This window comes from Pleurodeles waltl, chromosome 5 (genome assembly GCF_031143425.1).
Source record: "Pleurodeles waltl isolate 20211129_DDA chromosome 5, aPleWal1.hap1.20221129, whole genome shotgun sequence".
Lineage (NCBI taxonomy): Eukaryota > Metazoa > Chordata > Amphibia > Caudata > Salamandridae > Pleurodeles > Pleurodeles waltl.
This window is the reverse complement of record NC_090444.1, coordinates 657,213,935-657,227,819: the sequence shown is the minus strand read 5'-3', so window position 1 is coordinate 657,227,819 and position 13,885 is coordinate 657,213,935. Positions and strand designations below refer to the sequence as shown.

Here is a 13,885-nt window from a genome sequence, read left to right as displayed (position 1 = left end):
GTAACATTAACTTTTATTGAATATAATTATATTCATGTTGATTGAATCTAAATATTACTTTTATTAATTATTTTTGCACATTTCACATATTTTTCTTTGGGTGTGTGTTTGTTGTTTTAATTTATACTCCAGAAAAATATTTTTTTTATTTAATATAGTTCTTCTAATTAAAGGTTTAATTAAAAAAGGATTAAATTAATTAAATATTCTATAGCATTTTTCTATTTTGTTCTACATTTAAAGTAGATGCATAACATGAATTTACATTCATATTTAACATAAAAATATTTTTAGTATTTATTTTTTAATTAAATACGTTTTTTTATTTTCATTATAGTTTACAAAAGGGAGGCTCTGCGGTTGCGGCAGATATCTCCACATTGCCAAGTATGTGGAAAATCTGAAAAAAAATATTTAACTCAAAATTAATATTACAAATATTATTTATGTTAAGTACACTACAGGAGTGTAAGTTACATGTGTACGTTACTAAATAGGTATAAGTTACAACAACATTGCGGTTTCCGAATAGCACTGTGTGGTACGTTTTATAGTACTACTGTATTACTACATCCACATACTAAAAAGTGCAGTTTGTGAATCAGACCCATAGCGTTTTTTCTAAAATCTTACTCTCATTACTCTCATTTTTTTACAGTTAAACAAATCTGCAACACTCAGATTATACAATAAATGATTCAAAGCAATAGTAAACGTGATGCTTTCTTGGAGAGGAAGACGGTCAGAGTTGCGGAAGACTCGATAAACAATACACGTGGATTTGGTTGTTATTCGAGCAAGGATAGGAAGCCAGAGCAGACAAATGATGAGGAACACGAGCGTGTATGGGGAACCGTGATTGAGCCTTATGTTCTCCCATGTGTTTTTTTAAATGTTTTGAGCTTTGAGGCCAGTTTACCAGACCACAGTAAGGCTCTTCACACAAATTGAAGTCCCCTGTTTCACTGAAGCGATCGTGACTTGAAAAATACACGAAGATAGCTACAAAACAGCCATGTTGGAAATTCACTTTCTTTTCACTGGGCTGGCACTGGGATGCGTCCCACGTCAATAACTGTCACTGAATATGGCAGTTGTTGAGCACATGAATTCCCCCATAAGCCCCCACTCCAGGTCCATTGTTCAGATACCTCAGTGGCAGGCTAGGAGGGCAGATGTTGGTCTTCTGTGACATAAGTAGGTGAAATGCCACGGTTTGCTGTTATATCTTTACTAGGCACTGAAACTGAAAAATCTGTCCTTAAAATATTATCAGTTCTTGACAGCTGCAAAGTATAATGTCGGTCAAGTTCCCAAAATCAGAAAACAGTATGAAAGTCTCTTGGGGTAATTACATAATCAGGACTGGGAATAAAACCCCAATCCCCTTATTCTGCGGGGTTGGCTCAGCTGTAACCACCTGCTGATTCAAAGCTCCAAAGTTTGTTCCTTAATGTACGTAAACATGAAACGCATTGTGATGTATTTTTTATGGATGAAGTATGCGCAAAGTTTTTCTGTGAAGTTGATATTGAAAAAATGTAAATGGATGGATAAAAATAAAGACGTTTGTGCTATTAACTTATTTTTATGCAATGTGGTAGGTGAATTTCACAAACCACCACCATAGGTGTAGAGCTCTGAGAGCGTCTATGGTATTCAGTATGTAGGCAAAATATTTATAGTTAAAAGATGTACGCAGGTCCTTGAATACATTTACTGTGATTTGTCTCTGGGCAACTCCTCTGACCAATGCAGGCCTCAAGGTACAATTGGCCTCAGATTAAGGAGCATTTTATGTGGCAGGGGGAGTGGAGATGGAAAAGCAGCAAAAAAATGATGTGCTATAAATAAGTTTCTACAAAACTGTATGGCCAGCAGTCCGCAGAGATAGGCCAAGGGTATTCTGAAATATTATTGGCTCCCACTTCAGAAGTTTTGAATGAGGTCACAGTGTAACCTTACCAGAGGTGCTGAAAGACCCAGTAGTCAACATACTCAGTGAAACGGCAAACGGTGGCCTACAATTTATAAACTTGTATTTTTCAATCAGAGCTGAATACAATTCATTCTAGTGGCATAGTTTATTTTTGATGATCATGATATCTTTAAGCATGAACACTTACACAGCATCTTTTTTTTTCTCCAGATTGGTTATTTTGGATATGACAAGTGCACAGGATGCCAAAAGTGTACATGTGGGCCTGCTTCCCAGGATAACATTTGTGATCCTATAACTCAACGATGTCGCTGCCAGCCTGGAGCTGGTGGAGTTTACTGCGAGCGATGTCAGTCTGGGTTTTGGAATTATGGGCCCTCAGGATGCCAGAGTAAGTTAAGATATTTAGGTCTTGACTAAGACTGTCTGCAGGCAGACATATTGTTTCCTGTAAATAACATCTACTCATAATGGACATTGGATTAGCCCCTTGCTCATAAATGGATAGCTTTGTTGCCTTTCTCAGATTGTCTCCTGAGTTGAGGGCTTTTCGTCCTCTCCTTGTGATTATTCCACTCAGCATTATTGTTATGTTTGGAAAAATTCTGTCATTCATTCCACTGAATTCTAATGGTCATATTTTAGTTTAAATTCAACACACCATCGGAGTGAATGTGTTCCCTGCTCTCTCTCCCCACATTTTCGTCTTTCTTCCCAGTGCACACTCTTGTCATTTCCCCTCCCCCACTCCCTTGTTCCTCATGTAAAATATATATATATATATCTATATCTATATCATATCTATCTATCTCTCTCTCTCTCTCTCTTTATATATTTATATATATATATATATATATATATATATATATATATATATATATATTAGTTACTGGTGATCACCAGTAGGTAGTTATAGTTAGGACCACATTTCTACTGAAAAAGCGCTTTTGGACTGGTGATCACCAGTAGGTAGTTATAGTTAGGACCACGTTTCCACTGAAAAAGCGCTTTTGGACTTGCCTACATCTTTGGCACCGTTTAATGAATCTTCACAAAATTTTCAAAGAAAAGTGTTCCTGAGAATGTTGTTGTACATTGGAAGATTTGGGGTGATCTGTCAAGCGGGGGCCAAGAAAAAGGGGTATAAAAAAAGTGTGTTTCCTATTAGAATTCCCATAGGGATTTTAGATGCGACTGCAGCCTGAATCGCTGGACGGAATTTCACCAAATTTGGCAGAAAGGTAGCTCTTGGTCCCGAAATAGTGCTTTTTGTTATTTCGCGTACATCTGTTAAGTATTTTTTGGGATATTAAAGGATAAAGAAATATGTACATCTAGAGGCACAAGGGTTTACAAATAGTAGCAAGCTTGTGCAAGGAAGTGCAGATCCCGGATTGGATGCCAACATTTCAACCAGGAATGTTGGCAGCCATCTTGGGTCTTGGCTTCAGCCGAGTCCCACAAAAAAAGAGTAAAAAAAGAAAGCGGGACATGGGATGGACTGCCCTACCCCAGGCAAGAAAAGCATTTTTTTTAATTTTTACTCCAAATTCTCTGGGGATCCACAAATGCACAGCAAAAAAAAAGTACAGGCTCCCGCACTTTTTTTTATGAAGCCCCAGGTAGGCCAGGTCCCAGGAGCATGTCAAAAATAAGGAGGGGGGAGCTTGGGGCCCCCTCCTGGGCTTGCTCAAGCCCCAGGGACTGCCACCGCCCCAGGGCTAATCATACAGTGAAATCTGGGGGCTGCCCGCCCCCCTCTTTCACCCCCAGGGACCACTACTTCCCCATGCCTTTAAACTAAAAAGAGTGCGGGGCTGCGGGGCCTCCTGCAGCCCTAGGGACTGCCACCTCCCAAGGGATAATAATTAATTAAGTGCGGGTGGGTCACCCGGCCACCCCGCAGCCCCGGAGACCACCACCTCTCTGGGGCTATATTTAAATAAGGGGTCTGGGGAATTTCTAAGGTTTTGTACGAGTAAATTCAGAACTCAACTTTAACGTCCTGTAGCCTTTGTTTTGTAAGTGACTATATATATATATATATATATATATATTTTTTTTTTTTTTTTTTTTTTGCTAGGCAACGGCTGCTGCATGCATGGTGTTGCTTGGCCACACGCATAGATTTTTGTGCTTTGCATGCACTTGCACTTTATTTACATTTTTTTACATGATCATTTACCGGTTTAACATGGCAATCTACCACTTTATAATGGAAAATAACAAATGGCAGCCTGTCACAATGTAAGAGCATGCACATGTGATGTAGAAGTTATAATGTATGAGCATACACATGTGATGGTGAATGTGTGTGCACACATAAATATGCACATGAAATGACAAATGGGCATATATATAATGATGCATGTGTGCACATCACCGGCCATTTTTGAGTGGGTATTCCTTAATAGAAACTTAAAGAATTTTGATTATTTGTTGAAGGGGATGAGAACCCATTTAAAATAATAATCACAATCCTTGACAGAGAGAGTCGCTAAAGTCACTAAATAAACCTTTGCTGAACCCTCTGGTAGCTTGGCACAAAGCAGTCAGTCTGAACTTAGAGGCAATGTGTGAAGTATTTATGCAGTACACAAACAGTAATAAAGTGAAAACACAGCACAAGAAATAATTCAAACCAATTTAGACAAAAATAGATATTATGTAATGAAAAAATTGACACCAAGCAACAAAAATCAAATCATTTGAAAACCAGAGTTATAAATGTGTACATGTTTTAGGTTCAAAACTGTACCAAAAGGCGTGACCGCCTACTCTGGGTATCTGGTTGTGCAGGACTGGACAAAGTCACATGTTCAGGCTGACCATGATGGAGTGTGGGCCAAACATAGAACCAGGTTTGCCCCTCTGAAAGATTTATCTTCGATGTGGGATATGCACTGTGCTGCTCTGCAAAGCTCAGAGCCGCTTGGCATCAAATCCAGTGAAGCTTTCAGACCGGAGCTACACAGTAAGGCTCTGCGAGGCCTTCATTTAGAAGCTCCACGGCTTCTGCACAATTGGGTGCCACTCTGCATTGAATCCGGTGAAGCTTTCAGTTGGGGGCTGTGCAGCTCTTCAGGGCCATACCACCCTCATCGTCAGATCCAGTGAAGCTTTTGATTAGGGGCTGCATGGCTCTATGGGGGTCTGTATTGCTCTGCGTTGGATCTGGTGACACCTTGAGTTAGGTAGAGAGAGGTGCACTGTAACTTCAGCCAACAGTCCAGGTCCTTGAGGACAGCAGTTAGGAGTTAGGACTCACTCCCACAGGGGCCAGCAGAGTGGACCAGTTCAAGTCCAGTTGGTTTAACACAGTAGGTCAGCTACCTGACCTTTGGAGTCACTTCTCATGTCCTGGGCTCAAGGCAAGCAGATCTAGTCTTCTTCATACTTCGAACAGCAGAAAAATCCTTCTGAGTTTTCACAGGTCCAGTAGTGTCCTGAGGAGAGTGTCTTGGAAAGGCATCCTTATGCCCAGTGCTAGCTTGTGAGTGGGGAACACCCTCTGTCTACCTCCAAATCTGGCTCTGGTCAGTTCATCTCTTTCCCCTGGGTTTGATTTTAGCCTGACAGTGAAACAAAGAGCAGGCAGGTCCAGATGAGAGCTGTATCTACCAGTGGCAGGGTAGTCGCCCCTGAGCTACCCTTTGAAGTACAATCAGGGCAGGAACACAGCTTCTTGCCAGCCATCTTGATCGGAGGACCCACACCTCCCTACACCCAGGTCCTTTGTTCACTGTCTAAGAGCAACAGATATCACACCACTAGAAAGCCATTAACAGTCCGGTGACCCTCGGCACTGACCGAAAGGCACTTTTGACTTAGGCAGCAAAATGTCAACTTTCTAAAAATGACATTTTCAAAATAGTTATTTAAAATCTGTGGTTATGTTAGATTTTAAATTCCTGTTAAATGAGCCCTTGAATCATGTTTTAGTTAGTCCTAAAATAAAAAATATGCATTATTATAAGTTATAATGTAACCCACAGCTTCTCTATGGAATAGTCAGCCTAGCAACATTGTAAAAACAACTTTGGAGCGTATTCACTACCAGGACATGTAAAACTTTGAATATACATATCTTACTTTTTAAATGCCATGCTCCCTGCCCTATGAGCATCTATGGCCTACCTTGGATATGGCTTATAAGTATTAAAAATAAAAGTTTAGGCCTGGTAAAAGGTTTATTTTGCCAGGTAACTAATTTTGGGTGGGTGGAACTCGCAGAGTTTCACTCCACGGAATTTGGCAGAGTTACTTAAAAACTTCAACAATTCTCCGGAATTGATGATTTTAAATACTAATGACGCTTTTTTATTTTGAGTTTCTAATGGTAATGACAACTTAAATCTCCATTGCATTACAGATAGATCAAAAGGTGCCACCGCCTCACCGACCCTGGCTTCCCTTGTGTGCAAACAGATAAAAATGCCCCTCTTCATTTAAATGACTGCTTTCCTGATGAGAAACAGACAGCGAGTGTCACTATTATTACTCAGTTGGACCACAAAAATAAAAACATGCTCAGTGCATCCGGCATGGTTCTCCAGGCCATAGCCATGTCTAAAACCCATACCTTTGCGTTTGAGACTCTCAGTAAGAATGCTTGGGGTTTCCAAGCCTTTGCCAGAGTGATCGGTTGATTTTGATGACCTCCGATTCTGCACAGACCATGAATATTGGTAATTAGTAACTTTACTACAGCAACAAGGACAGATTGTATCAGTGGTACCATTATCAGCAGATTCACAGAGCCAGCAGATAGGATTATTTTAGGGGTGGGCACCCGGTAAACGCTGCCATACGGCAGTTGCCGGAATTTCTGCCAAACTCCACACGAACTCTGCCGGCAGAGCAGAGCTTACTACCCACCTCTAGTGAAAATGGCAGTTTTAAACTGCACTTCAGTTTGCAATGGTAGGCCTGAGACATGTTTTACAGTGCTAGTTTAGTGGATAGCACAATGAGTGCCACAGTCCTCAAGTAGTATTTAATTTACAGACCATGTGTACAGGTAGTGCTATATACTAGGGACTTATTAGTAAAATAAATATACCAAGCAGATGTATAATAAGTGTATACTAATTTTATCATGTTTTCAAGGGAGAGCACAAACACTTTACCAATGATTAGAAAGTGTCCTAAAGCCAACAAAAACGGGTTCTGGCAAATAAGGCAAAGATCTGGGGGAATATCATGTAAAAGATGGTAATTTCCAACAGAGACTATGTCTCAAAATTGTATCTTGACGCATGCGCATATGTGCTATAATTTCAAAATCAATAACTCGGCCTTTCGAAAGGAGGGCTATTAACTGTGCAAATGATAACAAGCTGTGGCATTTTGTTGTGCCAAATGCCCCCAGTTCTTCATTTCGAAACTCCATACTGTTGGCAGAGGAACAAAAAGTTAAAGTATGTTTTCTTACTCTGCAAAATAATTAAATACTATACATTCGGAACCACATTTATTCATCCAAGCATAATGAATAAACAGCCAAAAGAACTGTGAGCCAAATAATTAGACACAATAAAACAGCAATTCAACCAAAAATGCAACCATGACATTTTCCTACTTGTCTTCCATTGATGCTTACAGGGATAAACTCAGATAATGTACTCCAGCTTGAAAATGCTGTTTACATTATGTCTGCGAGGCCAAGAGCACAGGCCCACTTCAGTATTTACAGTAAGTGCCAAGAGGGGCCGAGCGTTGTCAATATCGCCTTCTTTCTAACAGCACGATTTAAGCACACTGACTATGGAGGATAAAGTGGCATCATCTTTGTATGAAAAGCTTCCTTGACAATCAATACAGACAGACAGACCAAGTACAAGGGAAGAGGCTTTTATCAAGCGGTCTAAGGCCACTAATGGAAAACGCTGCAGTGCGCAGAGCACATGGAAACAATGACAGCTTGAAGAATGTGTGTTGTGCATTATTCAACTGGTAGTTGCTGTGAGATTGTAATATACAGGGTAAACAAGAGGCATTTCTTTTGATTTTTCGGGAATACGGATGAGCAAATGTCCCGTCTTTTTCTTTGCCCAAATAATAATTCATATCGGGACAAACAATAATATCAGAGGTACGTTAATGCAACTTTTCCTGCCATTCTTGACAATCCAAATGCTCCCTAAGGAGTTATGAAATGGTATTTTCAGCTTTATAATGGCCTTCGCTCATCGACTGTGACATTGAATTGAAATGGATTCTAAGACTGAAATGTTTTACTTCTAGCTTCTGTTAACCTTAACTTTAAGTTACTAACTAGATGATTGTATAAAAATGCCTCTTTTTGCATGATCACTTCAACTATTTAGACTGTTGCTGCTAGTTTTTCTCCTCTGTTGCTTTAAGACACTGCTAACCAGGGGCACAGCCCTACTTACACTTGAATAGGTTGTGTCTTACCGCCACAAAAAGGGCTGCATATCCCCAGTAGTTAGGCTGGCACCAGGGCAGGGAAGGCAAGAAAGCAATGGACTTCAAAAGAAAACCTCTAGAACACAGCTCTTCAAATTGTGGGGTGCAACCCCCTGGGGGTCCGTGGATGTGTTCCCAGGGGGGCGCAAAATTAGTCTGCAATTATATGTAAACGAAGATAGCCTGGAAACGCATGAAAGGCACATTTCTAGGCTGTCTTCTTTTATATGCAGCAGTGAAAGTCCATAAAAGTGGCATGAGTGGCATGGGGCAGAGTTAGTGAGTGTGGAGATGAGATCAAAGACATGGTTAAATTGAAGAAAATAAATTGCATTGTATTATTTTTTTCTCCTTCAGATAACAGCATATATAAAACATGCATACACCTCAAATTAAAAATAAATGCAAGTAAATCCAATCAAAGGCACATATACTCTTTTACCTTATGAAACCTCAATTGGCTAATGTGGTCACTAGAGATGTTCTTGTATATGACCAGAGAGTCACAGAATTAAGTCCTGATTGGTGCAGTGAAGAATTGTGACTTGTTTATTTATCTTGCTACAGGTCCCAGTCTCTGACAAAAAAAAATGCAAATATTTTAAAACTGCATTAGACAACATGAAACAGGCTGCTGCAAAATACTGTTTAATATAAAACAAATGTTTTAAAAATATACACATTAGTGAAAAGTATTCAGACTGTAACTAGTGTAAATATTGTTATATGTACTCATTAAAACGGTGAACCCCTTTTAATGAAATATATTACCTATCAAAAATGAATAAATATGAGTCCCCATGAATCTTTGAGTGACTGTTAATTATTAAAATATACACTGGCTCTAAAGCAGATTTTATATTTGGTGACTAACTAGTTGCACACATTTACATTGCTTTCAGGTAGCAGCACCTTGGTGACAAGGCATGTTTCTTCTTTAGTTCTCTATCACCTTCTCTCTGCTTCACAGCATATGCCCCTCAACCCTGTGTGAGTGATCAATGGGCCCCAGCTATGGCAGTCTTACTATGAAAAACATGGGGGTTGCATTCTCTTTACAAGCATTAGGGCCCAGGTCACTGTTGCTCTGCACAGAACAGGCCCCTCGCACCACAGGGTCTAAGTGCACATTTTGTTGTTGTTTTTTACACAAGGTGGCAGAGAGCTTTATTTGGACATTTGGCATAGAAGTGATGGTCCTGTTGAGTGGGTAGAGTTACCAGCCTGCTAAGCAGAGCTGTAGGTATCATTCCTGCTGCAGCTGCATTAGAGGCCCAGGACATACTTGCGGTGCCAGCATTTCTTTGAGCTTTGGAGAAATTGCCCAAGGGAAAGGAAAAATGAAGCAGAGGAGACAACTTGATTTTGGCATCAGTGAGATGAGAGGGATGATGAGAGATAAGAAAGAGAGGAATAGTGGGAGATGGGAGGGAGAGGGATGGTCTGAGATCATGTATTAAAAATGGTCAAAGACACCAGCAAGGCAGTAACACTCATTAGTGGCGCAGGTGCAGTGACACTTTTGTCCACAGGCCCACTGCATCACAATCATGAATGCCTCATTATAAATGTGGGCATTTGGGCTCATTTCCTTGCTAGCATTAGGGCAGATGGTGCCTTTAGTGGAAAAATATGGGTGCAACATGCAATAGCTCATTTTGTTTCGGAAAGTGACTGAGCTTGTTTCAAAATTCAAGTAATGGTCAGACATGGTGTGGAAGGAGTGAAAGAAGAGGAGGTAGTCTGCTTCTCATGGCAACAGGGATAATTAGTGCAGTGGTTGGAGTTGGTTTGAGGCCCACAGCACCCCAATTATGAGAAGTAGTGTTTTTGGCCAGTTCTGTTTTTGTTTGATGCTGTTGATTTGTATAAGTTTCATATTTATTGTGGATTACAAGCTACAGAAAATCACCCCTGAAATGCTCTCATTATCCCCGCCCCTATGATCATCCCTACCCCTTACACTCCCCAAATCCTTGCGTTATAGTTTTCAGGGGGGGCAACTTCAAAACCTTTTGGTTAGGGGGGGCTCAGAGCAGAAAAAGATTGAAGACCTCTGCTCTAGGAGCTTCTCCCACTTCAAAGGCAGAACTGGGTAAAAATATCGGACCTCAAACACCAACTCTTCGTTACACTTCTCAAGAGGAAGACTCTGCTGGGAAGAAGTACTGCTGTGCTGCTCAAAGGACATTCACCCTACTGGTCTGCTGTTCTGACCTTCTGACTGAACCAACGCTTCTCCTCTGCTGTGTGACACAAATCCAAGCAGAGCAGAACCAACACATTGCCTCTGCTGCAAAGGCTCTATCAGGTCAAGGACGCTTCATCGACCTTCCAACCCACAACTGGAACTGGCACTTGTGCAAAGCTTTCTTGAAGAAGGCCCTCACATCGCAAAGCCATTGTTAACGGAAGCCTCAACGACAACGCAGATTCTCACCTTGCAGACTCACAGCTCCTCAGAACAGATTCATTGTCTTGACTGTGCGACACATTTTCAACGCTGTACTTTGCATCACAAGCCCTAGTCAATCGGATCCTCAACCACAATGTAAAACCTTGCATCACAACTCCACAGCTTCTTGAAACCAATGTATTGCCTCAGCTGCACAATGCGTCCTCAGTGTGGGACCTTGCAATGCTCCGTAAACCAGGATTGAAGGTGGGTCTAACTTGGCCCCTGTATTTGGCCCATGCTCTATCATAGTCAGCCTGAATTTGTGACTTTGTCCCAGTTCGGTGTCACCAGAAATCTACAGTTGATGCTTTGTGCTTTTTGGCACTATTTTCTTTACTGGAATCTTTAAAACTGCATATCTCCAGTTCTACTATTTAATAATAGTTGCTCCATTTTTCTAAACTGGTGTGGGATCCTGTTGTGCTGTATTTTTACTGTGTTACTGTTTGACTTGTTGCACAAATACACATTGCCTCTGACTTAAGCCTGACTGCTCTGAACCAAGATTCGAGAATTGAGCACAGGTTAATTTAGGTTTTCTTGTGACTTCACCTGACAAGAATTGTGGTTCCTGCTTGAAGGGGGTGAAACCCCCTTCAACCAGTAACCCCATTTCTTACAGGATGTTTATTAGGTTGAAGTATGTACTTTTTAACTGTTTTGGTACAGATACTTTCTTTACACATTTCTCTTAATTTAAGATGACTGCTATGTGCTACAATTACCAATGGTTAAGCTCAGGTTTAAATTATTGAGATTTAGCTGGACCTGATATTACATTGTGACATTATTTGATTGTGAGGGCTTATGTTCCTTCCAACTAATAATCAACATTCTCACAGTGATCAAGAGGCAGTGTTTGCAACCTACATTATAGGCTTGTACATTTACAGAAATTCAGAAAACATTTGGGCTCTAATTACATGAGCCCCCAAGATTGGTGAGGTATTCATGTCACCTTGTAAATAACAATGCCTTTTGGATAGACATTTTCCAAGTTTGGTAAATGTCCCCTATTCTGAGTGTTACCCAGAAAAATGGGGAATTCCATTTTGAAGTGCTGCATTCCACATCAATCCGAATTTGCACCACATTTAACCTCTGGTAAATTTTGACAAGTTTGATCTTCTGTAATTTACCTGGGGAACATTGCAGGGATGTGGTGTTTATAGCAATAATCAGAATATTAATAAGTGTAGTAGCATGACTAATCACACTACTCAAAATTCAGTCCCATATTCATGATCAGGACAGCAGATTGATCCGTTTAGGCCAACTGACAGTGTGAAGTCACTTACATGCCATTGCCTCCTATCACCAGAAATTACCTTTAATTTGATAATCATCCACCGTCCTCCTAAGCTGATCAACTCGTTTTGGAGCGAATTTGTGAACTTATACTCAGTTACATGAGTTTAACCAAGAACCTTTTAGTGGCAGACTTAAAATTACATATTATTAACCCGCTGGAGTCTACAGCCAACAACTAGTTACTAGTCAAACACACGAAAAGAATCATATGCTTAATTTAATCTTTATATTCCCCTGTCCAGTAGTTGTCACAAACTCACTTCCACATTTGCTGATATATAATTTTTAGTATTTATTCTCTATCAGATTATTAAAGCATTGTCCTTTTGGAGGTAAACCAAGCTCCTTTTTGGGGCACAAGGTGCAGCCTATCAATTATATCACTGTCAGTGTTTGCTTATGGGCATTAATCTCTCATTCAAATATTGTTGTAGCAATACTTTTAATGACTTCAATGCAGGCACGCATGAGCACCTGGATACTGAAACAACCATGAAACTAGTTAGTTAAACAGCGATTAGAAAATATAATTTATGGTTATTGGAATCCTTAATAAAGAACAGCTCCGATTCCACTAGTTAAAGCACCGGTGGCACACACCGTTTAAAGATGCAGTCCACTTTAAGGATCAACTAAAACTTTACAAAAAAGTCTTTGTTTAAAACCAAATGTGATTATCACTGTTCTTATATTGAGCAATCCAATAATTCTGCACATAGAGTTTTGAAAAATTTCTAATCCTTATTTTTTTATTTCCTTCAATCATGTATATATATATATATATATATATATATATATATTTATATGTGTGTGTGTGTGTGTGTGTGTGTGTGTATTTTTTACACAATAACAAAGTTTGTCAAGAAGCAGTAATTATATGGGAAGGATCAAGTGTGTTGCACAATGCACTCAATATAAAGTGCAAGTTAGATAAAAGTGCAAATGCAATAGAATTCATCCATGGTCCAATTTGAACTTCCAAAATGCTCATGTAAAAAAAAGCTATGAGTACCTAGACATACTGGCTCTAAAGAATATACTTTAAAATAATTGAACAAAAGTACTAAAATGCATATTTAGTCACAAAACACGTAACTTGTTAATACAAACACAGGGAGCAAAAGCCCAGATAGCAAAAACTCAGATTAAAAGTTTAAAAGGATCCACTAAGCAATTCATATGAGCTTCTGTCCCAGCATGGTGCCATAAAAGAAACATGTTATAGGGATCTGTATGATGTGCACAGTGTGTAGGCCGATTAAGTGACCCATGGAAAAATGCTACAGGCTAGGCTAGAGTCTTGCCTCTCTTATGCCAGGCGCTTAGCAAAGCATCATAGTTTAAAGTATCTGTTTTCAGTACTCTGAGGCCTACTGAATATCTCCTGGTCCCTTGGTTCAGGCAAACAGGTCAAATCCATTAAAATGGGGCCCCTAGGTACACTGAAATGTAGAACGAAATGTGCTCCTCCTATTCAGTGCCCATACCAATAGCAGAGGCAAGGGCTCGGAGACAAACCACTCCACCATTACATCACAAGTGCTTTGAGTGAGGTTTTCCAATTGAAATCGTATATACAATAATTTGGGAAAGGGGGGCGTATGGTGCAGAATTAAAATCAAAGTGTTGATTGGTTAGACGCCCATCGTCCGAATTTAAACATAATGGTCATAGACCAAAGTCCAATAGCAGGACTTTAGAACGTCAACATCAGCCTTTGAGATGGTTGTTGAGTTATCCCACTT

At 40.0% G+C, this 13,885-nt stretch overlaps 1 protein-coding gene across 1 annotated transcript in view; it reads left to right on the top strand.

Annotated features, from left to right (window-relative positions):
- Positions 1-13,885, top strand: part of LAMA4 (laminin subunit alpha 4) — a 557,086-nt gene that overhangs the window by 204,924 nt on the left and 338,277 nt on the right. Inside the window, exon 7 of the mRNA XM_069234539.1 lies at positions 2,150-2,330. Coding sequence (XP_069090640.1) covers positions 2,150-2,330 — 181 coding nt within the window. The remainder of the gene's footprint in view (positions 1-2,149; positions 2,331-13,885) is intronic.